At 35.9% G+C, this 26,068-nt stretch overlaps 2 protein-coding genes and 1 long non-coding RNA gene across 4 annotated transcripts; 1 reads left to right on the top strand and 2 right to left on the bottom strand.

Annotated features, from left to right (window-relative positions):
- Positions 1-909: 909 nt before the first annotated feature.
- LOC121741139 (alpha carbonic anhydrase 7-like) lies at positions 910-2,522 on the bottom strand. Its single transcript, XM_042133841.1, has 7 exons — positions 2,376-2,522; positions 2,076-2,293; positions 1,869-1,975; positions 1,679-1,781; positions 1,414-1,581; positions 1,248-1,301; positions 910-1,153 (listed from the first exon to the last, which is right to left on the bottom strand). Exons 1-7 carry the CDS (start codon positions 2,464-2,466, stop codon positions 1,070-1,072), a joined length of 825 nt encoding a protein of 274 aa, XP_041989775.1. The 5' UTR covers positions 2,467-2,522; the 3' UTR covers positions 910-1,069.
- A 7,286-nt stretch (positions 2,523-9,808) lies between these two features.
- On the top strand, positions 9,809-10,504 carry LOC121811677. Its single transcript, XR_006052743.1, has 2 exons — positions 9,809-9,950; positions 10,042-10,504. It is a non-coding gene; the product is annotated as an uncharacterized LOC121811677 (long non-coding RNA).
- A 4,750-nt stretch (positions 10,505-15,254) lies between these two features.
- Positions 15,255-20,356, bottom strand: LOC121742220 (BEL1-like homeodomain protein 9). Of its 2 annotated transcripts, none has more exons than XM_042135300.1 (5): positions 20,199-20,356; positions 18,338-19,435; positions 16,461-16,861; positions 16,321-16,381; positions 15,255-15,970 (listed from the first exon to the last, which is right to left on the bottom strand). In XM_042135300.1, the coding sequence occupies exons 2-5, from the start codon at positions 19,388-19,390 to the stop codon at positions 15,479-15,481; spliced, it is 2,007 nt and encodes a 668-aa protein (XP_041991234.1). In that variant the 5' UTR covers positions 19,391-19,435; positions 20,199-20,356; the 3' UTR covers positions 15,255-15,478. The 2 variants fall into 2 exon arrangements, with proteins under 2 accessions (XP_041991234.1, XP_041991235.1); XM_042135301.1 differs by lacking the exon at positions 20,199-20,356 and adding an exon at positions 19,528-20,168.
- Between the last annotated feature and the right edge of the window lie 5,712 nt (positions 20,357-26,068).

Raw genomic sequence — 26,068 nt, 5'->3', positions numbered from 1 at the left:
TATTTTGTGGTGATTTTTGACGGTGCTTTGTTCCAAGCTATAAATTTTGACTACAAATTAAACAATGCTAGACACTATATACCTCGAGATGCTTTTGTTTGGGTTTTCGTCAAATTAAAAATGTAGGTTGATGTGACTGAGCACCATATTATAGTGTAATATTTGTGTCATTTTGTCTTAAGAAGTTGTTCTGTGTGCCTAGCTAATTAGAATGTTTGTTTTATTAACAAATGAACAGAAATTCAGAGCTTGTGTCATAGTGTACACATTAGGCCTCAAATATTGATAACTTTACCACTATACCAACACACACGCACACACAAGCACATGCACATGCACATGCACATGCACATTAAAGGCATTCTTCTTTGGCTGTCTAACACACAAAAATATAATAAAACAAATTTTTTTAAATGAAGATTTCTTATGTTTGAATGTTTGATTTAACATATTTATTTATATCTGTAGATTCTTGGAGGATAGTATTATTAGATCGATGTGGAAATACATTTTTTATTTTTCTCATTTTATTTATTTCCAACAAACACTATACTAATGTAGGTATGTAAATTAATTTGCTTACACCTTAAGGTATGTTAGCTCATAAGATCTTGATTTAACATGCTTCATCCTATTAAATTCGACTGTGGTCTTTTTAGTCATTAATTAACGTTTTATTAGTTACAATTGTATTAATTACTAATTATGTAACTATACTAATTTCTTGGAAACCTGCATCTTCTTTTTTTAAAGGAGTAAGCCTACATCTTTTGTCTTTGACTTTGACTGCCAACAACCAATATCAATAGAACATCCTTCAATCTAGTTATATTTTTGTTGTTTAGGTTAAATCATCCCGTACATTCCACACATAATTATGGGGGCAAAAGAAAAAGAAAGGCTAATAAATAATAATAATAATGTGTTTATTGAAATAGGACATATGATAACAAATAAACAAATATACACAACCAAAACCAGCCGTGTGAGCAAACAATACATGGTAAATAAAGGAACATAAAATAACTATAATAAATCATATACTCAATATAAATTATTCAAATAATCCTCAATTCTTAATATCATTTGGCCTGTAGAGCTCCATGGAACGCCCATTGGTAGGTTGGATTGGCCTTGCATTTATTTCCAATGTCTGTACAAATTATCATAAGTTTATTAAAACAAAAACTAAATAATATAGTAGTGCTCCATCTATTATTAAATCACTACATTGTGTGATAACTTACATCGTGCACAGCCTCCCGGATCAATTTAACTTGTTCTCTTGTCACCGTCCTCACCTAATCAATTGATTAAACATATGCCACCGATTAGAAAATTCAAAATAATTTGTCACATTATAATGATCATAAAATTTGAAAGCTAAGCATACATATTATTTTTAAATCATACCTTTCTTACAATAGACCATATGATATTTTGAGTACAAGGTGGAACCGTAAGTGAACCGATGTATCTATAATATTTTCTACTCCCGAACTTGATCAAGTTTGGATCAATCATACCAATAGCTTTTTCGATATCTTCTGTTTCACCCAATGCTTTAAACCCTGGTTTTAACTAAAATCAAGAGAAAAAACAATAATTTAGAGTCTAGAGATGTACTATATCACATGAAACTTTCCAAAATTATATGAATGTGCGCGTGCAAATTTACCAGTGATATGAAGGAGTCCGGGCGTCCAATTTTGTACATGATTCCGATTACAGCCGTGCGACCGTCGTCGCTCTCGTGAACCAAATGAACCTCCATGTCGAACCTGTTAATGCATTTTGTATGAGAGTTAGTAACTTATGCTGAAAATATTATCAAAATGTGAAACAAAATTGAGTAAAAAATAAATTACTTTCTTCCATCGAGAGTGTGTTCGGAAGGTGAGTGCCAATGGCATTGCCTGAGGTGAAATAAGCTTCCATTTATTTGCATATTCCCGGCATCATTTGTCCATCTTAACTGCACTCACAAATAATAATATATGTAAAGTACAGATTTGGGTATATAATAGTAGTAATTAAGTTTTATAAAGAAGTTAATTAGTTAAAAATAAAAATACCATCATATCATGGCCTCTATTGATGAGAGTAGCATTAGCAGGTTTGTAACTTCTACGTAATTTTCCCAAATGGGAAACTATTTGAACCCTCTCATTAAGCAAGTCAATGGGAGACTGCATTTCCCCCGCGTTACAATCCTTCCACTCGGGCCGGATCTCTCCCCAACGCGATGGCCCGATCCCACTTTTTTCGTCGTAACTGAACTCTCTTTCATCATCTTCATCAATTCATCACAACAAATCAATACTCCATATGAAACAAATAATGTTAGAAAATAAAAACAAGATGGTTAAACTTACCAACTTCTTGAGCTCTTGCCAAAGCTGCAATGGAGATTGCAAGAACAAGAAATATAAGGGAGAATTTAGAAACTCTATTTGAATATCTCATGGTTCCTGCTTTTTGATGTAAGATTTCTCTATGAATTTAGGATTGGATTGGAGTTGTTGAAATAATAGGAAATGTTGTCGTGGTAAGGGAGTGGGAGGCATGATGTTTATATAGAACCGAGATAGTATTGATAAAAAAAATGTGTATGCGAGTTAAGGAAATATTTAATGAATGTGAACGCTCAATAGAAGTAGTTGATTTTGATCGGTCTGTTATTCAAACATGACGCATCAATATCATAACTATTTTGGACATTGATAGGAAAATCTACCTGATGATAATAATCTTTCAAATTGAACAAGAGTGCAAAAATTCATACTTTAATAGTAGTAGTAAATTGTCTACAAGCCCTGTTTTAATAAAATTTCAATGATCCAGACATAACTTCAAATTATGTGCATATCATAATTTGATTAATTTCCAATTACATAGTGAGATTTAAATAGCATTCAAACCCCAGCACTATCTTCCCTAATTGTTTTGAAATATTTATTGAAATTAACGTGTAATGGCTCCAGGATTCAAGATAATTGGGGGAAGAAGTGAATATTTTAGTAATTTATAAGTTTATATTAACGGTGGGCTGAAGTTATTTAATTAAGATAACATTTTGTTTTACTACGTATATCACATGATTGTTTATTTTAGAAAGATTGAGAAGGTTGGTGGGAGTCATCCACGTGTTATAGCGTCAAAAAGTGAGGGGCGCACTTTTCTAAATATTGGCTGTAATAATAGAAGAGTTGATATCATATTTCACCTGCCCCTCTATGTTTTCTAAAAATATATTATTTAAAATTGTTTAAATTTGACTGTTTGCACATGGATTGGTTTGTTCGTCATCGCCCTCATCACTGTGGGTAGGGCTGCGCTTCTAATTTTGAAATACTACTAGTACATGTATGGACACATGGAAATATGAATAAGAAAATTCCGATCTGTGTTGCAACTAAAATTGAGTTGAGCTATTTTAAAAGCAACTAAAATTTAAGATGACAAAAACTACTCCACCATTACATCTCATTTGATTGAAATAGAGTATATATACATCGAAATTCTATTTAAAATACTACTAGAAAAATTGCTTCTCACTACACTTTTTTTATCACACTTTATAAAAAGTGCCAACATAGATGTACTATCTACACACTAGCTTTTCACTGCACTTTATAATATATTGTTACTGCACTTCAACATAAAAAGTATCATCATAGTTGTACTATCTACACACTACCCCTTACTACAGGTACCCGGTGCTGCACTTCATCAAGTGCCATTATAGATGAAGTGTCAGCACAGTAATTTTCTAGTGACAATTTTAAGTGCCATTACAAGCCAATTTTCTAGTAGTGAAATATTATTTTTACATCGTAGATGCTTGCATGATTAGCACTTACTAATTAGCATGTTGCAAAATTACCAGATGTTCTAAACTCAAGCGGCAAACCCTAACTTACTAGCGATTTCTCGAAGTCAAATAAGATAATTTCCCAAGTTTCTAGAAATAAAGAAAACGAAAACTTTACACATTAATTCAATAATGGAGACTGTCTGCTCGGTCGTGGCCATGCTTATATATACTAAGTACGTATTTATGCTGTAAAGAAAGAATGTTACTTGACCAAATTGATTTTATTATTGACATTTTGGTCATGTATAAACATAAATTCTTCTATATTCAGGAAAATTGCTCTTACAATCATCTTTTTAGTTTGACTTCGAAAGATGGGCAATTATAATTTTTATATGTTGGTGTCCAAATACTAATGGAATGTAATTATTCCCCCTTAATACGTTCTTCTCTATATTATGTAATCATACATAATAATATAATTATACTACAGTAAAATAAAGAGTAATGCTATCCAACCATATTACGGCCGGCGATAAAATGACGTTTTAGTAAATTTAGATGTTATGGCTGTTAATGAATCAAATAGCTCATTTAATGCACCAATGACTTTACACTTTACCCTTTCTATTTAATTGTAGTTATTTTTTAATTTCATTTCTTTAATCCGATTTTTACAATTTTTTAATTCATTTATTTTTTAATTTCCTGTTTTCAGTAATTTGTTTTTAAACTAGTTTTTAATCTAAGATAAAATTTTTATCTTTGTTTTTCTATTATACCATAGTATTAAAGTTGAAATCAATAATAAATAAGCTGAGACACGATTAGATAGTCTTAATATTTTTGTCATGTTATAGTTTAAAATTATAATTAAACTAAAAATATAGGGTGTATCATAATATAATTTCATAAATCAATATACTAATCATTTTTTATATATTATGATATAGTTGTGTTTACATAATTATCTTTTTCTTTTTATTTTAAAACATTATGTTAGAGCATGCACAACGGTGGACGGACGGCGTCCGTCCGTACGTGCCGCTGGCAAGAATGAGGTCCGCCGCCGCTGCGCTCGCGCCGCTGGCACGGCGCTGCTCACTGCATCGAGCACGTCCGTGCCAACGAGCAGCGATTGGGCAACGGCATAGCCGTTGCCTTTGATTTTTTTTATTATTATTAAAAATCGGTTTTTAATTAAAAAACCTATTAAAAATTAAAAAAAATATTTTTTCACTTTCCAAAAAAAATATATCCATTTTTTACCTTTTTTTCACTTTTTATTTTTATTTTTTTTTCCCCCAAAAATACACATTTTCATCTATAAATACCCCACTTTCACACCCAAAAATTCACACCAAACTATACAAATCTCATCTTCATTCTCCCATATTCATTCTCATCTTTAGGAGTTTAATTATGTAATTTTTAATTTTTAGTATTTTAATTATGTAATTTTTAATTTTTAGTATTTTAATTATGTAATTTTTAATTTTTAGGATTTTAATTATGTCTTTTTTATTTATTTGTAATTTGTAATATTTATTGTGGTTTTTTAATGAATTTTAATATTATGGAAATGTTTTTGTTTAATTGAATTTTAACTTGAATTGTGATCATCCTTGCGGAAGAGCACAGCTGTGGGTGTTGTGCTCTTGCCAGAGAACAGGCAGAAAAAGTGGGGTAGGGCCCACAACCGTGCTCAATGGCAAGAGCACGGTTGTGGATGCTCTTAGGTTCTAACTAAATTTTATTTTAAAAATAATAAAATCTTAAAATAGAATAATTTTTTTTTAAATATGAATATCCCATTCCCCGTAAGTCTCTGCCATCTCCTACTCTCTTATAAAAATCAAAATCATTCCCACATTGCATTAGTATATTAATCTGAGCCTATATTAATTTTTAATTTTTAGTATTTTAATTATGTAATTTTTAATTTTTAGTATTTTAATTATGTAATTTTTAGTTTTTAGGATTTTAATTATATCTTTTTTATTTTATTTGTAATTTGTAATATTTATTGTGGTTTTTTAATGAATTTTAATATTATGGAAATGTTTTTGTTTAATTGAATTTTAAATTGAATTGTGATCATCCTTGCGGAAGAGCACAGTTGTGGGTGTTGTGCTCTTGCCAGAGAGTAGGCAGAAAAAGTGGGGTCGGGCCCACAACCGTGCTCACTGGCAAGAGCACGGTTGTGGATGCTCTTAGGTTCTAACTAAATTTTATTTAAAAATAATTAAATCTTAAAATAGAATATTTTTTTTAAATATGAATATCCCATTCCCCGTAAGTCTCTGCCATCTCCTACTCTCTTATAAAAATCAAAATCATTCCCACATTGCATTAGTATATTAATATGAGCCTATAAAATACTTACTCTGTCCCACAAGAACATTATTTTCTTTTTAGTCCGTTCCACAAGGGTATGCACTTTCTAATTTTAAAAAATATTTTCTCTTTATTGAGGTGAGACTCATTCTCCACTAACAATACTTTAATTACTTTTTCTTTCTTCCTCTCTCTTTTTTTTCTTTCTTCATCTTTCTTACTTTACCAATTGTGCATTAAAACATGTGCCCAAGCAAAAATGCATATTTTTGTGGGAACGGAGGAAGTGCCAAAATATTTAAAAAATAATTAATAATATCAATATGTAACATTATACATAATAGTGTATATATTTACATACTTTCCAATTATAAGATGTGATTTAATATAATAAATAATAATAACACTCCCTTCGTCTTGTCACTCAATTCTATTTTCGTCCGTTTCTAAAAATTTGTCACCTTTCACTTTACCATTTTTAGTAGTGAACCTCACATTCCACTTCGCACTCACATTTTATTATAAAACTAATATATAAAAGTAGGACTCACATGTCACTAACTTTTTCATCTCACTTTCTATTACATTTCTTAAAACCTGTGCCGAGTCAAATGATGACAAATTATATTAAAAAATGCATTGGAAATCTCTCGTAAGAGTTTTAATATACTTACGTATAGTAAAAAATTATGGGCAATACTTTTGAAGATACCCTTCAATATTATTTACTTGAAGGGTATTGTGATGTGAATTGGATAACTGACACTAAACAAATATGTATAATCCAATCCATAATTAAATCAAAATTCATAGTTTTAGATAAAATCGGTGAACAAATCAAATTACTTTAAACTTTCTAAAAAAATACTGTATTCATTTATGGTTGAAACTAATGCCACCAATGATGAATTGATGATTCGTTTGATGGGGAAATTGAGAAGATTCACCAATTCTTAAGAATTGGCTCAGTTTGCATGTCGATATGTTATGGTTTGCATTTTGGATTGTTCTGGTTTGTTGCTATAGAGAATTCGGTATGGTTTGCATTGTGAGGTATTTGCATGATTAAATCGATCCTTTCAATTCTTTCATTCCTATCTATAAACAATCTTGATAATTATCTTATTTATAAAAGAGTTTTTTACATGTAAATATAAGAACATTCTATACTTTCTGATTTTTTTTTCAAACATTTACTTTAAAATTTAAATACTGCATGAACTTTCAGTTTTTTTCCCTCTAAAAACAATTTTTCTTTAAATTAAAACTGAGGTGTATGTCAGAAGTGCCAATGTGCAAAAAGCAGCGAGTATTGAAAGTTGGAAAATACTCGAACTTTTGAAGTTTTCAAGAATTTCCTCCAAATTTTGGAATTTTCAAATGTTTTCCTTTTACGTTAGATTTTTTTAAAATTATTTAATGTCCAACACTTTTTAAATTTTAGCATGAATATTAATTTATCTTTGTTAAAATTTAGGGAAAGTGAGTTTTTTTAAATAATATTTCCTTAACATTTTAAAATCACATCATTTAAAAAAAATTAAATAATCAAAATAAAATATGAGTATATGCAAATTTTTTACATAAGTATTTATATTATGAAAATAAAAACAATTGTCATTCTAACCAAATGCAATTTGAAACACAAAAATCACAAATATCTTAAAAAATCTCTTAAAATTTGTTCATTTTAGAAGATATTAGACAGTTCAAATAAAAAAGAAAGATCGTTCAAAACAACCAAAAGTTACAATTTAGAAAAAGGGTAAACTTATTAATATTATTTTCTTTGAGTTCATTGGAAAAAAATTAGAAAATCTCATTGTTCATATATTTAAATTAGAAATGTAGAAAGTTTGTGTATTTATAGGCCAATAACATGGTATATTGATTTTTCACCTTCGACCATGTAGATGGAAATATGCTAAGTATACTCCACATTAACTTTAATTTGACTGAAATTTTTGGTAAGAGGAAAAATCATAAAAATTCAAAGTTTATGTATTTAAATGCAAATAACCTTTTACAAACAATAACTTAGAAATATTATCTTAATCACGTTCTTAATGTTGGCTTGTATTTTTATATATATTTAACTATCTTGATATATCCTATTCAAAAAATTAAATGTTATCTAAGAGCATTCACAATCGGAATAGTCTACCTCACAATTCATCTTCAATTTCCTCCAGCCACATCATCAACCTATCTCACAACCCATCTTCAGCCCATCCTCAGCTTATCTCACATTCTATTTCACTATCTCTATATAATTCATTTTCATTTTAATAGTTGAGAGAATGAGAGGTGTAAATGAAATGAATTGCAATGAGGTGTGTATATAGATGTGGAAAAAACGAAAATGTTGGAGATCAGCCCCCGATCTGATGCAAAACGTATGGAGAAAACTGACTGAACAGAGAAGTAATTCACAGAAACCCTAGTTTCTGTGAAAACGGAATATTATTATAAAAAATCAATTGCATCCAAAAACAAAAACAACGCTATTTATAAGCGTCTAGAAACTCTAGAAATTCAAAAGGAAATAAAACGCAAAATAGAAAATTAAAACTAAGTCCGAAAAACAGTAAAATGTCGTTTCCAAATCGCATTTCGCATGCACCGTGCGAATTTCAAGTCATTCTGACACTAAAGGTTTTAGCCCGATTTCTACGTTCGAACTGCATCACAATCTAGCTCGTGTCGATCGGCTCCCCCCAATAGGTGCCGTTGGGGGCGCCGACGATCGGCGCCCCTATTGTGAATGCTCTTTAATTTTAATATGTTTCGGATACCCAATATTGCGTTCTTCGTATTGAACGTCTATGTCTAACATCTACCATTTGATTTGTCGGCGCCCCTATTGTGAATGCTCTTAAATTTTAATATGTTTCGGATACCCAATATTGCGTTCGCCTTATTGAACGTCTATGTCTAACATCTACCAATCGAAAAATCAAACTTAAGTGTCAACTCAACCTGATCGATTGTCAATGGTGCACAATATGAAATAATGTTACTACTAAATTAGGTTACCGCACTAATTCAGAGCAATTTTATTTGTTTTGAGACGACTAATGGAGAGCAATTAGTAAGCCAACAAGTTGCATTAAATGACAAAAATAATATCCAAATCTATGGACTCTGTTCCTATTGGTTCCACTGTCAATAATGCTCTCAAATTATGCATTCGACGACAATTTTAAATAATTATGGTTTATCTATCCATTTGTAGCAAATATTTGCCTTGGTATTGCACACTAGTTAATCCTCACCTCACACACTATAATGAACAAATCTATTTTAACTTGCGTTTATTATTAAATGCAAATATATACGTAAAAAAATACCGAGAACATATATATACTTGTATATATTACTCACAAGCTAGACCGCAATTAGTAGTAATTATTAATTGATTGATTATTATTACTTGTTTATATAATAAATTTATAATATAGGAGTGTTATTACTGTGATCCTTTGACTTTGTGATTAAATTTATTGGCTGGGTTTAATGGGATTATGATGTGTATATTTGTTCTTCCAGAAAAGGCTAATAATTTCCTTAGCTCCATCATTTTTTGATCACATCTTGTAATAAAATGGGCATCCCACTAGAAATTGCCTAGTTTGGTGGAGACCCCATCAACGAATTAAATTGCATCATCACATTAATCTACAACTATATATATGGCATATAAAAATTATTGTCATATATAGACACAAAATCTCCTATCATTAACAAACCGATCGACGATCCCAAAATCTAGCACTTAACGATCAAGAAATCCAGGGTGAGTTGAAAATCTAGATCTAGTAATTAGTTTAACTTAAATCCCATCATCTCTCTTGATTTGAATTGGTTATTTTATTTATGAATGGCAGGATAAAAATAAATGGGTGGAATGAAGTTGAGTGCATTGGTCATTGTGGTGGCATTGGTGATGAGTAGTTTCACGGCGGAGGGGAGGAGAGTGGCGGCGGGAGAGAAGCAGCAGGCGGCGGAGGTGGAGCAACAGGAGGCCGTAGTTAATGACGACGGAGTTGTTAGTAGTTTGGATAACCACCATGCTTGCTCCATGGCCGACTTCAGCAGGGGTACCTGTGATCCAGCCTGATCACAAAATAGCCAAAGAGGTGAAGAGAGAGAGAATCAGTGTGTAGAAATATCTGTAGAAATAATTAAGCTGCTTTTCAAAATAATTAATTAAATAATAGAAATAATTAAGCTAAGTTTGTTTAAGCTTAACCTTCTACGGTCTACGTGTTGTGTGTATGTACAAATTAATGGAGATATGGAGTACTTTGATATAGCAAAATATATAAATGAGTATTTGTTTGAGTGTCTTTTCCACGTTGTTACGGACTCAATTCTCACATCGGTTGTGAAAGCAACTGGTGTTGGATATATAGGCTAAATGTGTTATGTCTCCTAACAGGCTAGTCTTTCACTACAAAAAAAAACTCGGTAATTAGTGACGGATAATTCTGTCACTAATTAGCGAAATTTAGGCACTTAACATGATTAGTGACAGAATAGGTATTGCAGGTGCGTCCTTAAAAAACTTGTCACTATATAAAACTTTATGACGGATTTGTAAGTTACTAAAGTTACTAAACCACTCAATGGCGGAAAACATAAATGGTAAGTTAGTATTAGCGACGGAATAATCCGTCACTAAATAGCGACTGACGGTTTTCCGTCATTTTATCTGTCGCTAATTCTTGAGCTAACTGTCGCCGTCACTATTCCGTCACTAATTTGCATTTTTTTGTAGTGTTTTTGGCTGAGTTCTCTTATTTGGTCTGTATCACACGTCTGGAGTATTTTTCGTAGCAAATACTTAGTCACCCTAGTTAAGGCGCGGTTAGGTTTTTCACAGTAATTTCCATTAAGAACTTTATATATTTATAATCATCCATGCATTAAAAAAATAAATTGATATTCTCAAACACAACCCAGAAAAGTTGATACTGTATTTTTTATTATTGAAACAGCATAATTGTACATGACACAATAGATTTTCGTTTACCGATTAAATTTGTAAGGTGTGAATGTTGAAAATCGATCAAATTAAGAAATTATTATGAACTTTTTAAAATTATACATAATTACTCCACTGATTAGATGAAAAATAGATAGTGTTTGACATTGCAATTATCCTTTCTTCTGAAAGAAATTGGCAACAAAATTTACAAATTTATTATTGGTCAAGCGCATTTTACAATCTAATTAAACAATCAATTAATTGTAAAGAGATTATGATAATACACAACTAAACGCACGTATGGGACCGGCCACATTGATGATCAATCTTGTACTAAGAGCGTCCACTGTAATGTGGACGCGGCTATAGCCGCGTTTGGGGCGGAAGCGGGGCGGCTTATAGTGGGAAGGGTGTCCGCCGCGGGGGTGGACGCGGCGGGTGGGGGGAGGGGCGGCGGACGAGGAATCGCCGGGTGCGGGGCGAGGACGCGGCGGGGTGGCTATAGCCGCGCCTATAGGCGCGGCGCCTATAGTGGGGGACATTATAGCCGCGGCGGTTGCATGCGAATTTTAATTTTTTTTTTACACTTCAATTCACCTATAAATACACCCCACTCCATTCATTATTTTCACACCATTCAAACACAACATCTATACAAATTTCTCTCACTACAATTTGGGGTCGGAAATGAACAATTTGTGGAGAGACAACTGGAATGCTCTGATTCAACAGGTGCAACACCAGGCCGCCCAGGAGGTAGCGGCCGTTTGGCGGAGGATGCGGAGGATCCGATCCCTCGCACCATTACTCATCGGCGGACAATCCCACGAGATCACGTCGGTGCTCACCAACGTTTAATGGATGATTACTTCGAGGATAACCCCCGTTATCCACCCGAGATATTCCGCCGGAGATTCAGGATGTCGCAGCGGCTGTTCAACTATATAGCGACGAATTTGGCGGAGCGTTACCGGTGCTTCACCCTCCGGCGTGATGCGGCTGGCCGGATCGGGCTGTCCACACAACAGAAGTGCACCGCTGCAATCCGACAGCTTGCCTACGCTGGACCAGCGGATATGTTCGATGAATACCTACAGATGGGTGAGACGACTAGCCTCACGGTGCTTAGGCAGTTCTGTAAGGGGATCTGGGAAATTTTCGGTGGGGAGTTTCTACGGAAGCCCAACCCGGATGAGTGTCAGCGCCTACTTGATATGCACGGGTCGGTGCACGGCTTCCCAGGAATGTTAGGAAGCATCGATTGCATGCATTGGGAGTGGAGGAACTGCCCCGTGGTATGGAAAGGCCAGTTCACTACTGGATTCAAAAGCAAACATCCAACGATGATACTGGAAGCCGTTGCGGACTATCGTCTGAAGATCTAGCATGCGTATTTCGGCGTGGCAGGTTCGAACAACGACATCAATGTTCTTCAGTCGTCGCCTCTCTTCAACGAGGAGTGCCGGGGGGAGGGGCCAGAAATCAGCTTCGTAGCGAACGGTACGCAGTACAGTAGGGGATACTATTTGGCAGATAGAATATATCCGCGGTGGCCCGTATTCGTGAAGACTGTCCGCCAACCGGTAGGACCGAAGAAACAATATTTTGCGCGCAAACAAGAGAGTGCTAGGAAGGACGTTGAGCGGGCTTTTGGTGTCCTCCAATCGCGGTGGGCTATTATACGGTGTCCGGCACGAGTTTGGCACGAAGATGATGTCGCGAATATTATGTTAGCATGTATCATATTGCATAATATGATAATAGAAGATGAAGGATTTGCGGCAGAGCGATGGGCGCCGGAAGAGGGTGCAAGTACAAGTCACGATGTCGTGTCCGCGCCGATCCAGATGGGCGTACCACGGAGCAATGAATATTTGATCCAATGCTTCGCTGATATGCGCAGGACCACATCACATAACACACTGCAGGCCGATTTGATTGAAGAAGTGTGGGCACGTAGGGGAGGTAGTGGCGTTGTGTAAACTTGGTAGTGATTTGTACTAGATTCAATGCAGGGTGTGATTTTAATTTTAATTTAGTGTGTAATTCTAATTTTAATTTGAATTTGAATTTGAATTTGAATTTTATTTTTATTTTTATTTTTATTTTTATTTTTAATTCGTATAGTCGGCTTCTTCTAATCCACTAAGAGCCCGATAAATTTATTCATAATTACTTGAAATATTATAAAATGAAAGTTGATTATAAAATTTGGGGCTATTGGAGGTGTCCACCATAGTGGCGGACACAAAATTTTGGGGCTATGGATAATAAAATTGGGGCTATGGACAAAAACTGGGGCGGGGCTATTGGGCGTATCCGCCTTATAGTGGACACCCTAATAGTTTGACAAGATTGTGGCGGACAGTTTCAGCAATCCAATCCATACGTATGACACGTTCTGACATAAAACTTGCGTAACCTAATGAATTCACACATAAAAATTAGTACTAATAAAGACCTTATTAGTAAACTCTTAAAAATAAAAACCTTACGTTTTTTAGAAACTTTTTATGAGGTTGGAATCATTCTCCACTAATATGCTTCAATTACTCTTTTCGTCTCTTAAAATTTGGCACTATTTGACCCGACACGGGTTTTAAGAAATGTAATAGAAAGTGGGTTGAAAAAGTTAGTCACATGTGGGTCTTACTTTTATATATTAGTTTTAAAATAAAATATGAGTGAGAATGAGTTAGTGAAATATAGGGTCCACTATCAAAAATAGTAAAAGTGAAAGGTGACAAATTTTTAGAGACGGACAAAAAATGAAATAAATGAAAATTTTCAGGGACGGAGGGGGTACTTTTTTTTATCTCTCTTACTTTATTATGTATTAAAACTCGTACCGTTTCAAAAATTTCTATTTTTTAAAGATGGAGATGTTAAATTTAGGGGTGGGAAATTATACCGAAATACCGGAATACCGGACTTAACGTACCGAAAAAATACCGAAAATATCGATTTTTCGGTATACGTAGTTTTCAGTACGGTATGATACCGTCATACCTTACCTAAAGATTCGGTACGGTAATGGTATTAGATTTCTTATACCGCGGTATACCGTGGTATGCCGATTGATTATTACATATATAAACACATATATAGGGGTGATGTATTCATTTTCAACATGTAAAACACTTGTTATCTATTGGATCTTGTGATCTAACGGTTAGATTAATGTCACGTGTTATTTAATAAAGTAGATTATTAGTCTAATAATGCAACTTAACTAATAATGTACTATCTTAGTAAAATAATGTAGCATTTTAGTGTAATAATGTAGCATTTTAGTCTAATATATAACTTATCACAACCATCCAATCCAATAATCCAATGGTTGTGATCTGTTTGATGCTTAAGACTAAGGAGGCAGTAGGACTTTAACGTTCCCTATATATATATATTTATGTTGTATTTATACTAAAATTTAAAAAGAATGACTATGTAAACAAGATTTGATTGTAGTGAAGTTTAATTGTGTTATTTTGAATATTTTGGGTATAATAGATTTTTTTCCGGTATAACAGGTATAACAGTATGTCGTACCATATTCCGGTATGACGCAAAAGTACGTTATACCGAAAACACGGTATGATAACGATATCAAAAACTACCTTACCGAATTTCTGGTATACTGAACTCCGGTATACTGAAAAATTCGGTACTGTATCGGTATGGTGTTTTGTCATACCGGAACTTTCAGTACGGTATACAATATGACACTCACAATACGGTATACTGTATCGAACCACCCCTAGTTAAATTAGTAAGCGAATTAGCTAAATTATTCGTTCATGGTTCAACTAGTCTAACCAAGTGACCATTAGTGAGACCGAAATTATAAAGCAAAAATATATATGACCATGAAACTAATGAGTTCGAACACACGCTGTCCTTAGAAAAAACATTTAGCACTACTAGGTAATTCTCTATTTATGTTTTTTATCTAATTAGTAATTGTATATTTATTAGTACATACAATAGAACACCATCAAGCTCAAGCATTCTTCCTCCCATTATAAGACAGAAAAGCACCCCAAAAAGTTTAATGAAAAATCAGAAAACGACAAAAATAATATAACACGAATAGACGATGATGCAAAAAAATGTAACAAATCCAACCATATTTTATAGCCGAAAGAAACGGTTTTCCAATACAAAACACCGCCACTACGTTGAAATGTTCTTTCCTACATTTCTGGAGAGGTATTTTGCTTATCCTACTTTCCATTTTCCCAAATCTCACCATCTTCGTTTGTCGTCTAAAAATAATTTATTTCTACCTTAATTTCCCCAAAAAGTCTACATCCAAGATTCAAATTTCAACATCATCAGCCAACAAAGTCTCGAATTATCTGACCTCCATAATGCCTCATATGCCTCTCCTGCTGCATCGGAGGCAGCTGACTGCCTTCAGGGCTTTGCCTGAGACCCAAAGTCAGCGACACCGACCCTATCCCGCCCCCCTCGATGCCACTTCCATGAGACGGCATGAACCCCATCATCGGCCCATCAACGCTGCCCTGGACGTGGTACTCGATTCTTGAACGTTTCTCTTGATTCCACATGCTTGCCTTAAACTTATCCCCCTCCTGCCCGGGAGGGCCAAAACCCGAGCATTCGCCCTGCTGGTCCGGGACAGCATGCAATCTCAGCCGGTTCAAAGATTGGCTGCTGTCGTCGCCTTGACTGCAACCTTCAACTGCAGTTTTGCCATTACTACTTTTCCCCACATTATCAGACACTTTGGTTTCGAGCATGTGTATCTCTTCGACCATCGGCTTCCATATACGGACACGAGCATTGATAAACCAATTGGAAACCTGAGTTATTTAGCAAGGTCAATAGAGTTATTAAGAATTGAGGTTCATTTGTTAGTGTAAGTGATAAAAAAAACCAAATTCTGAAGCATAACTAGAGACCACATCTCAACAATTAAATTAGAAACGAAAGGATGAGATTAAAAAGACAGGTCATATGTAAATACCAATTAGGCCATTTTAATAAATATTGTTTTAGTTCTCATACGAAGGGTATGAACTCGTACGAACTAAATCGATCTAGAAATTATCTAATTGGTAGGTTTTGGTTATCTTTTTAAAACTACCCTCATTTGTTATTAACACCTTTTATTAAAATAACACATTATTTAAAAAGGCAGAAATAATAAGACCTGGTTTCGAGTTAGGCCGGTCTGCGTGGCCAGCATATGCTTGTCAGTGTCTGTAGGATACCTTCACATGTATAAGAAAACTCAAGTTAGTAAAAAGGTCAGATGTACTGTTTAATAGACTAAGAGAGAGGGGGTCTTACGGATGAAGAAAATGATCGAACAACCACGCTCTCAAAACAGAAACGGCACGTTCTGGTAGGCCTCGCTGAGGCCTCCAAATAGTCTGGTTTTCAAGAATGCCAATATTCCCTGCCCCTTTCTGCTTTTGGAAGCTTTGATCAAAAAACTTCAACCCCGAAGCATTGGCATCGCCCTTGTTTCTGGCTGTGGCAGCAGACGGGGACGAGAATTCATCCCTCAGCGCGTTTTTTATGCTCTTGAGCTGGTCCATTATTGCATTCATCAAACACCGGAAATGCTTGGCAATCAACTTTAGGGCTAACGACACGTAAGGAATGGCAGCGCTGAGGCCGGCCACTGATTCGAAAGATGACACCACCATTTGCATCTGCTGGTGATACTGTTTATACCTTTTGCAAACCTTGTACAAAATGGAGGAACATAAACTATTTGTCACTTTCGATAATAAATAGGTGACACATCTAATTAGGGAAGGGTAAAAGCTAGAGAGAATCTAATAACAGTAGTATTTCAATTAAGAAAAAAGTTTAAGTTTATTGTACAACCACTTGCACAATCGGCCAAAAACATGTTCGAGATAGATATGCCAGCTGCTAGCTATTTGAAAAAAAATAAAGCAACTAATCACCAAAAAAAAAGTTGTTTATTTGTTAAAGCTTTTAACAACACTTTGACCTAATTAATTAGCATACTATTTGAGGGTGGGGGAGCGAAGAAAAGACAGCTAAAATGTCTCATCATATGCAAAAGCTTTACATTTTAACATAGACAAGTGACAAGTCACATGCAAGTAACAGTTGGAGAAATTCAAAAATTAAAATTCAAGTTATGTCCCACATTCTCCTGCATGCAATGCAATATTTTCTGCCTCGTGCATTGTCATGTTTTTACCTAACTACTCCCTCCGTCCCGGACTACTTGCACTTATTTCCTTTTTGGGCGTCCCAAGATATTTGCACTCTTTCCATTTCTAGTAAAAATTATCACCTACAGCCGCAATTGTTGACTTTGCTATACACTCATTCCTTAATCTCCGTGCCGAAAAGGAAATGTGCGAGTAGTCCGGGAAGGAGGGAGTATTATCTAAAATGACGTCTCCAATAATTATTAGCTCTAAGGAGAAACAAGAAAATGGATTAATGAACGTATATGTGACAGAAAAATAGTGAAAATTAAAGATCCCTAACGGAAAATTAATTACAATTGCAAATATTTGAAGTCAAACGCACACATAGAACTGATCATGTTTGGCAAATTTAGAAATTAAACTCTGCAGTAATTATCAAAATTGAATAAGATTTTAAAAGTACTCACTTATGTAATAACCCAAAAAATTGTTTAAAATATAGCAAAAGAATTGTGAAACCTATGTCTTCGCATAATAGTCCAATACCATTCCTTATAAAAATCACACTAGTGAAATAATTGAATTTGTACCAAAATTGACAAAGACACATCAACAGAAACCAAAAGAGTTTATGACAGGACAAACAAAACATGTAGTACTAGAAACAAAAAAATGGAAATTTATGAATTTAGAAGTACTTCAACAAAGTGGCTCTTATTATCCAAGAATACCAAGTACTACCACATGGCCAATATTAGAAATTCATAATGTATTATCTATCGTCTAAGTAAAAGTACAAGCCAGCCATAAGTCATTTTCAGTACCAGTATTGATGGTTTTCTTAGTGCTAAAGCATGACCTATCTTTAATACACAATGTCTTAAATTATTCACCTACATACATCAATAATGGCAGATGAGGTAGCAATCAAAATTTTCAAGATCACATGCAGAAACAATGCTAATAATAAAACTTGTACCACTAACGCCCAACTAAAAGCATAATTAAGTCCCTACAAGTATTACCAACCTCATCCTTCATAAACAACAGCTTCTCCGTCTGATGATTCTCCGGCCGTTGAGCATCCAACGAGCAGCTCGTACCCCCGGCCTCCTGGCTCTTACCACTAGAACCATCGAACACGAACGCCCCCATGGAACGGTCGTTATTGTTAGTATCACCTTCACTGGAAACCCTAACCTCCTCCAAAATCTCATCAGAAACATCGCATATTTCGACATCTTTAGGTCTGGCAATGCAGCATAGCTCCTCCAAAATCTGCTGAGCCGGCCTTAAGAACCTCGAGCTTTGGAGAATGGTCGCGTATCCGGTGAACGGGCCCAACGGGCCAGGGTTCCGATGAGTCAAACCCTGCACCCCGTGAATTCTACTACCGCTCGACACATTCTGATTAATCGGAGGAAACAGCATCTCCGGCTTCCAAGTTCTCGAATCTTGATCATTACTACTTCCACAGACACCTCTCGCTTGCAAACCCCTCTCAGCAATCTGAGTCTCGTGGACTTTCGGCGGTGGAACGGACGAGAGCGAGAGCGAGAGCGCTTGTGCGTTGGAACGAGCGAAATCAAGCTCGCCGCACCATTGGCTGGAGCCATTCCCACCAACCACCCAAGGCCCAACGTGGCCGGTTTCCCCTGAGCTCTTGTGGCGGAGAGAGGCGAATTCGAGGTCTTGCAACGCAAGATTCTGGTAAAGTGAGGAGGCGCCATTCATGTCTGAATTGGGCAGAGATGGATGCAGGTCTTGATCATACCATAGATAATTAGGCTTAACATTCAGCGCCGAAATAGGATTAGTAGAATTGTAAATTGAGGTGTGATTAGCCACCCAATCTTGTGAGGTTTTCCATGCGCTAAAGTATTGTGCGTCAGTGGTCGGAAAGGGGGCCTCTTCGGGCGGCTTGAGGGGGCCCGGATTGAGCAGCGGATTGACAGAGAAGTTGATCATCTCCGACGCATCGTAGCTTAGAGCATCGTGAGGGAAATAGGTGTCTTGCTGAATTCGCAACTTGTCTCGACGGCTTTGCTGCGCGATGTGGAGCTCAGGCCTTAAGCTGTTCATGTCCACCAACAATGATTATGTCAATTTCATGGCTGCGAATCAATCCTGCATCAAGTAGAAACGGTATCACTAACAAAACTGTAAATAGAGCCTGAAAACAAAGCTGAAAATAGAAGCGACGAATTTGGAGTGCTCACATGTTGGAGAGAGAGAGAGAGTGTGTGTAGCAATTTCAGGAAAAGTAATCACAAGATAATTTTGAGAAATCTGAGTCTCAAGCAAGAAAGAGAAAGATGATTGAGAGAGAAAGGTACAGTCTATACACGTGGAAATCACTGTTGAATCATGTGGCTCAAAGCTTCAAGTAAAGACAGAAAAAATAAGCAAAAATCTTCCGCCCAAAACGGCAATGAATTGAAAGATGAGCACAAATCAATGGATTTAAATACTGTAACAAAACCAGTATTGTGTGTACATATAATTATATTTGTGGACGGTAAAGTTAACAGCTTCACGTAACACCACGAAACCCTAGATTTCGAGATTTGAATTTTTGCAATAAATTATCAGAGCAACTTTTATAAATGAATTTTATAGTAAACCCAAACCCTAATTTCATGAGATCAAATCTCCTCGTGCAAAAAACATGGAGAGAAGAAACTCGAAATTTATGGTTATCTTGCTTGAAAAAACTGAGATAAGAAAAGGAAAGAAACAAAAACAGTAGATTTCTGAATCTGCATGTTCAGTTGTTCCATCAAGAAATTTGGCAACAAGAAACACATCAAAGATATTTGAAAGCTAGATGAGCTGAAATAGGGTTTTGACGTGGTGAGATATATATATGTGTGTGTGTGTGTGTTGTTACCTGCTTCAATCAATCCAAATAGAAAATCAAAGGCAATAGTGGATTTTCCGATGGATTTTCCGGCAAAGATTCCAAGTTAGAGTTGTTTGTGGGGTAGGAGCGGAGGAGAGCAGAGCTAGCTGTATGAGTTCAAGTGTAGGACAATGATTGCATTTGCTGCTCAGTTTATTATTGTCCATTGGCTTTTAGAGTATGAGTGGATGTCCCCGATAGCCCCACTCCCTTATTTGTTCACAACCCCAATTTTTTTGTCCGCACTGAAAAAAGGTTTCCGCCATTATAGGCAAAAACTTTCAATAGCCGCGAAATTTTATAACCAATTAAATTAATAATAGCAAAAAATGTGTATTTAAAAAAAATCCTCCTTCTTACTTCTTCCTTCTCCTATCCTCTCACAAAAAATGTCGAAAATTAAAAAAAAAATTCACGGGGGCGGTCCTCCGCCCCACTATAAGCCGGCTCGCCTATCGCCCCTGAGGTTCGGGATCGGCGCGTCCTTGCACTAATCTCGCCGATGGCGTTCCGCCCCGAAAATGGCGTCCGGCTCGGGGCAGCCTCTCGCTCCACTATAGCTCGGCGGGGCGGCGGCAGGAAGGGGCCGACCCCTATAGTAGATACCCATATAAGCCATTATTATTATCCAACCATCCTTTTCCATTGTGTAAATAAACTTAAATTTAACAAATTATTATAGCATTAGGAGTGGCGCGGAATTCCCGGCGGAATTCCCAAAAACACTTCCTGCCACGTTATACGGACTTCCCACTGCATTGCCACGTCATAAAGAATTCCCACTGCACAGTGGCGGACATCCCGAAGGACATCCCACAATTAAAAAAATTCACAAATTCACAAATTAAACAATTTTCGAAAGTAAGAAATTTACGGAATTAAATAGTGGACACGAATACTGAGAAAATGCAACCACTTTATTTAAAAAAAACAAACTTCATTATAAAAAAAATATATAATTACTAAAAAAATTACATTATTAAAATAAAAACCGGCTTCTCACTCCTCGGATTCCCCGTCGCCGTCCCTGCGCCGTCACCCTTTGGGCGGGTGCTGTCGATTGGGCCTCGGCGGATCCGCTGGTGCTTCCCCTCGCCATCCGCGCCGAGGACTTTTGCCCAAACGGGCTACGGCAGCGGGCCGACGATGTGGGTGTCGGGAACTCTGCCTCGGCGGGGAGGAGTTCCGTGGAACCAGCACTGCTACTGTGCTCTCCGGAGTCGTTGATCTTCGTCCGCTTCGGCCAGTCAGATTCAACACCCGCAGTGAACTACACCGCCCAATATTTGATTTCCCCGAAGCCCAACTGAGTGTCGGGGAACTGCTGATGAGACATGAGCTTCACATCCTCGGCAGACATGCCGCTGGTTGCCGAGCGGAGGTTGTTTGTGTAAATGCCGGCAAATCGGATGAGCTGTCTCTTCAGCGATCCCACTGTTTCCGGCATTGCTCTCCGTTGTGAGGCTTCTAGTTTGAACTGGAGGTAGTTTTGGCTAATGCGCCACCACATCCGGTTGATGTGTTGGTTCGCCCCGACGTAAGGATCCTCCACTACACCGATCCACGCCTTCGCCAGCGCGACGCACTCGTCCATGATCCAGACGGTCCTCCTGTTCCCGCTGGATCCCTCCCCCACCTCAGCGGCCCCCTCCTCACCACCGTACATCGGGACGCCCCGTCCCCTGCCCCTACTTCGCCCTGTCCTCGTCCTCCTCACTGTTGCTGGTGGTGCGTCGGTGGGAGAATCCCGGATCGGAGAAAGCCACAACTTCTCGAGCGAGAACGTGTCATTGCCAGTGAACTGAGTCTCAAGAGGAGAACTTGTCGGGTTGTCCGTCGACAGTAAATTCATATAGGGCCGATAGACTTTGTCCACCGGCGATTGGGGTTCCCTCTGCCTACTCCCCCAGCAGTGACATGCGATCCCTACATCATCTCCGACATCATCATCCTCGGCATTTGAAGCATCCTTTCGGGCATCATTCCCGACATTCTGGGCATCATCTCTAGCATTCCAGCACTCGCCCCGGACATCTGGGGCATCATCCCATACCACTGCGAGTACATGTTGTAGTACCCGTGCATCATTTCCGATGGCATTTGATATTGGGTCATCATCCCCGGCATTCCGGCACTCATACCGACGGGAAAATAAGGCGCTGGTGACTCGCTAGTGGCGGGGGAATCGCTATCGTGGTGCTTCATTGTTCTTCGAAATAAAGGTATTTTTAGAGAGAGATACTCGTTAATACATGTGGTGCGAATGAAATGAAGTTCAACGGAACGTATTTATTGAAATTAAAAAAAAAACATTTAATGCAATAAACGGGAATTCCGCGCGGACGTACGTGGGAGTCAACGCAATGGCGGACGTCCGCGCGGCGTCGCGACGGAATTCCGCGTAAACGCCGCGGAACTGCGGTTTACTCGGCGAAATTCCGTATCCGTGCATACCATGCACAATGACGGACGTCCGTCGTGGAATTCCAGCACACCTGTCGGAATTTCGACGGAATGGGCGTCATTGATGATGCTGTTACTATAGTCCAAATTAGGCGTACTTAATTAACTTATGTATGATAATGATATTATATTGAATGGATGAAAATGGAATTAACGTGGTAGTTAGAGTTGACGGCGAATATCTTGGGACTGTATGAATTGGAAAGAAATCTATCAAATTTGACATGGACGGATCTTCAAGATTGAAAAATCTGGCTCCAAAGGGGGCCTACTCCAAGTTAATAATGTCGATTTGAAAGAGGGCAGGGGAACTTGTTTGGATCCACCCCCTAATTAGCTGACTAACTACGGAAATGCCATCTATAACTATTCATCTTTACATGTACAAGTACTACTCCCGCTTCTTACAGCATCCACAATCGTGCTCTTGCCAGCGGCACGGTTGTGGACTCGGCCCCACTTTTTCTGCCTGCTCTCTGGCAATAGCACAACACCCACAGCTGTGCTCTTCCGCAAGGACGAGCACAATTCAATTTAAAATTCAATTAAACAAAAACATTTCCATAATATTAAAATTCATTTAAAAACCACAATAAATAATACAAATTATAAATAAAATAAAAAAGATATAATTAAAATCCTAAAAATTAAAAATTACATAATTAAACTCCTAAAAATTAAAAATTACATAATTAAAATCCTAAAATTGAGATTGAGAGAGTTGTTTAGTATAGTGTCATTTTTTTGTGTTTGAAATGAGAGTATTTATAGATGAAAGTATGAATTTTGGGGTACAAATGATGGAAAAAAATTTAAAAGTGTGAAAAAATGAATATAATTTATTAGGAAGTGAGACAATATTTTTTTAATTAATTTTGAAATTTTCAGATTTTTTCGATTTTTTAAAAAAAATAATAATAAAAATGATGAATCAACGGCCCAATCAGAGCATGCCACGTCGACGCCTTGTGCTCTTAGCTAAGAGCACGTCCGTGCCAGCGGCGGCGGAGCGCGTCCTTGCCAGCGGCAAGGACGGACGAGCAGCATTCCACCACTGTTGGGGATGCTCTTAGAGCATCCGCATCGCTGTCTAGATTCGGGATCGGTCTCGTATTGACGAGACGAGACAGCATCGAGACGGTAATGAGGGTACTCCGTTTCATCCCTTTTCGTCCTGTGTCCCTCCGGTGAGAGGAGGCTGACGAGCTCCCGGGCATCCGTGAGTGGGGGTCTTTTATATCTGTTGAAAAATATTTTTTTTTTTTTTAAAAAAATTACATAAAAAATCGAAAATACAAAAATCCCCAAAAACACTAGCGGTTTATTGCCATTTTTCCAATATTTTAATTTTTTTTCTATTTTTTTAAGCTCAATCACTTCTATAAATATCAAATCATTCCCACAAATATTAATTGAAATATTAGGATTTCAATTATGTATTTTTCGTATTTTAGGATGTTGTAATTTTCGTGGTTTTTAATGATTTTATGAATTATTAGTATTAATTTAATATTTCAATGAAATATTATTTGAATTTATTGGAAATAAAAATAAAAAATGAAATTGAATGAATAGTTAAGGGATGAGGTAATTAAGAGATGGATGCTTGCAGGTGCTGTCTCTTAGTTAAGAGATGGGGTAAAAAGTGCAGTAGGGCTCATGAATAGTGAATGGATGAGACGGTATTAAGACAGAGATGTGGATGCCTTATTATCGGGTATAAAATAGTGTTCTAAAATACATTTAAATCATTTAAGCCGGTTGTCCACAACAATATTGGAGTACAGAGTGTGCTAAATTATTCAGTTTAAGGATATTTAATTAATGTAAATTTTGAATTGTCATTAAGTCACTCTTGTATAATAGTATAGTAAATTATTTATCAATATCAAAATTCAAAATGAATATATAAAAATGTAATGAAAATGATAAAAAAAAAAATGAGTTACGACTTAAATGTGGTTTCGAATTTATTGCTCAATTGTGGCAGTTGTAACTAAAATGGGATACGTTGATGTAGCATTTTGAAAAAAGATGTGATTAAATTTAGGTTGAATATATGATATTCAACTCCTTCCATGTAAAGTTACTTTTTCCGTTCGTGAATAAAAGTCTTGGTTTTTATTTTAATTTATTCACAAATAGGAGTTCCGATTCATTTTTCTATAAATAGTAATAGGATCTCATATTCTATCAACTCATTCCACTCATATTTCATTTAAAACTATTACTCCCTATGTTTCATTAAAAATAAAACGTTTTCTTTTTTAAATTGTCCCATTGAAATGAGACGTTTTCTAAAATGAAAATAACATCATTTTTACTTTTCCTCTCTCTGGCTTACTTTTTTTTTCATTTACTCGCAAAACAACAGTACATAAAATCTCGTATGAAAAAATAAATGTTTCATATTTATTGGGAGTATGACTTTTAAAGGCTAACAGAGAGTATTTGAGTTGTATATTTTTGAATTATTGCATATTACCTAAGTCATTTTTTCTTTATATAAAAAAGCCATAAAATAACAAACTTAATCTATCATAATAGTATTTTATTCTTCCTCATATTTGACTAAGTTTTCACTCTATATTATGGATTAATTCGTTATCTTTAAAACTACTTTACTTATTTCTTGCTAATTCATAATTCTATTTTAGAAAGTTTCTTGAATCATTCATATTTTTACAAAAAGTATCAATTTGTTTATACTTTATTCTCTAATCATCACACCTATTTTATTCTCGGTCACTTAACACGCTTAATATCTCTTTCTAATCTTTATCCTGCAAAAAACCTATTTAATTAATAACGAATAAATTAGTACTACATTCTTAAACCTATGGGTAATGATTGAGCATGTGATACATAGAGTAGTGAAAATATGTTAACATTCCATCCGTCCCAACTATAATGACATATTTTCCTTTTAAGTATACCTTCCATACTTTTTTGTTTTTCAAAATAGTCCATTTGTCGCACATTAGGAGTCATAATTCACATTTTCATGCATGATAATTAGACCTACATTCTACTATCTTTTTTTAACTAAATTTCATTTGCATTGTTTAAAACATGTAACGTACTTAGTTGGAACTCCTTATGTGGAACAGATGGAGTAATAATACAATTTTCTTTCTCCCATTAATATATGCAATCATTTTTTCTCTATTCATTTAAAATATTATCTCATTTTCTCTTTTCATTTTAAATTATACCCATAATTATTCTCTGTAAATTCATTACCTAATATAATTCCTAAAATCTCGTGTCAGCCAAAAGTCATGTCATTTTTAGCCAAGGAGTGTTGTAGTACTTTCTAAAGTTTGTAATTAAAGTGTAGCATTCCATTAGTCCTATCTCAAATGAAACATTTTCTCTTTTGTGATTTCTCATCT

This window comes from Salvia splendens, chromosome 7 (genome assembly GCF_004379255.2).
Source record: "Salvia splendens isolate huo1 chromosome 7, SspV2, whole genome shotgun sequence".
In the NCBI taxonomy this organism is placed as follows: domain Eukaryota; kingdom Viridiplantae; phylum Streptophyta; class Magnoliopsida; order Lamiales; family Lamiaceae; genus Salvia; species Salvia splendens.
Note: the sequence above shows the minus strand (reverse complement) of the source record. Positions and strands in the feature narration are given on the sequence as shown.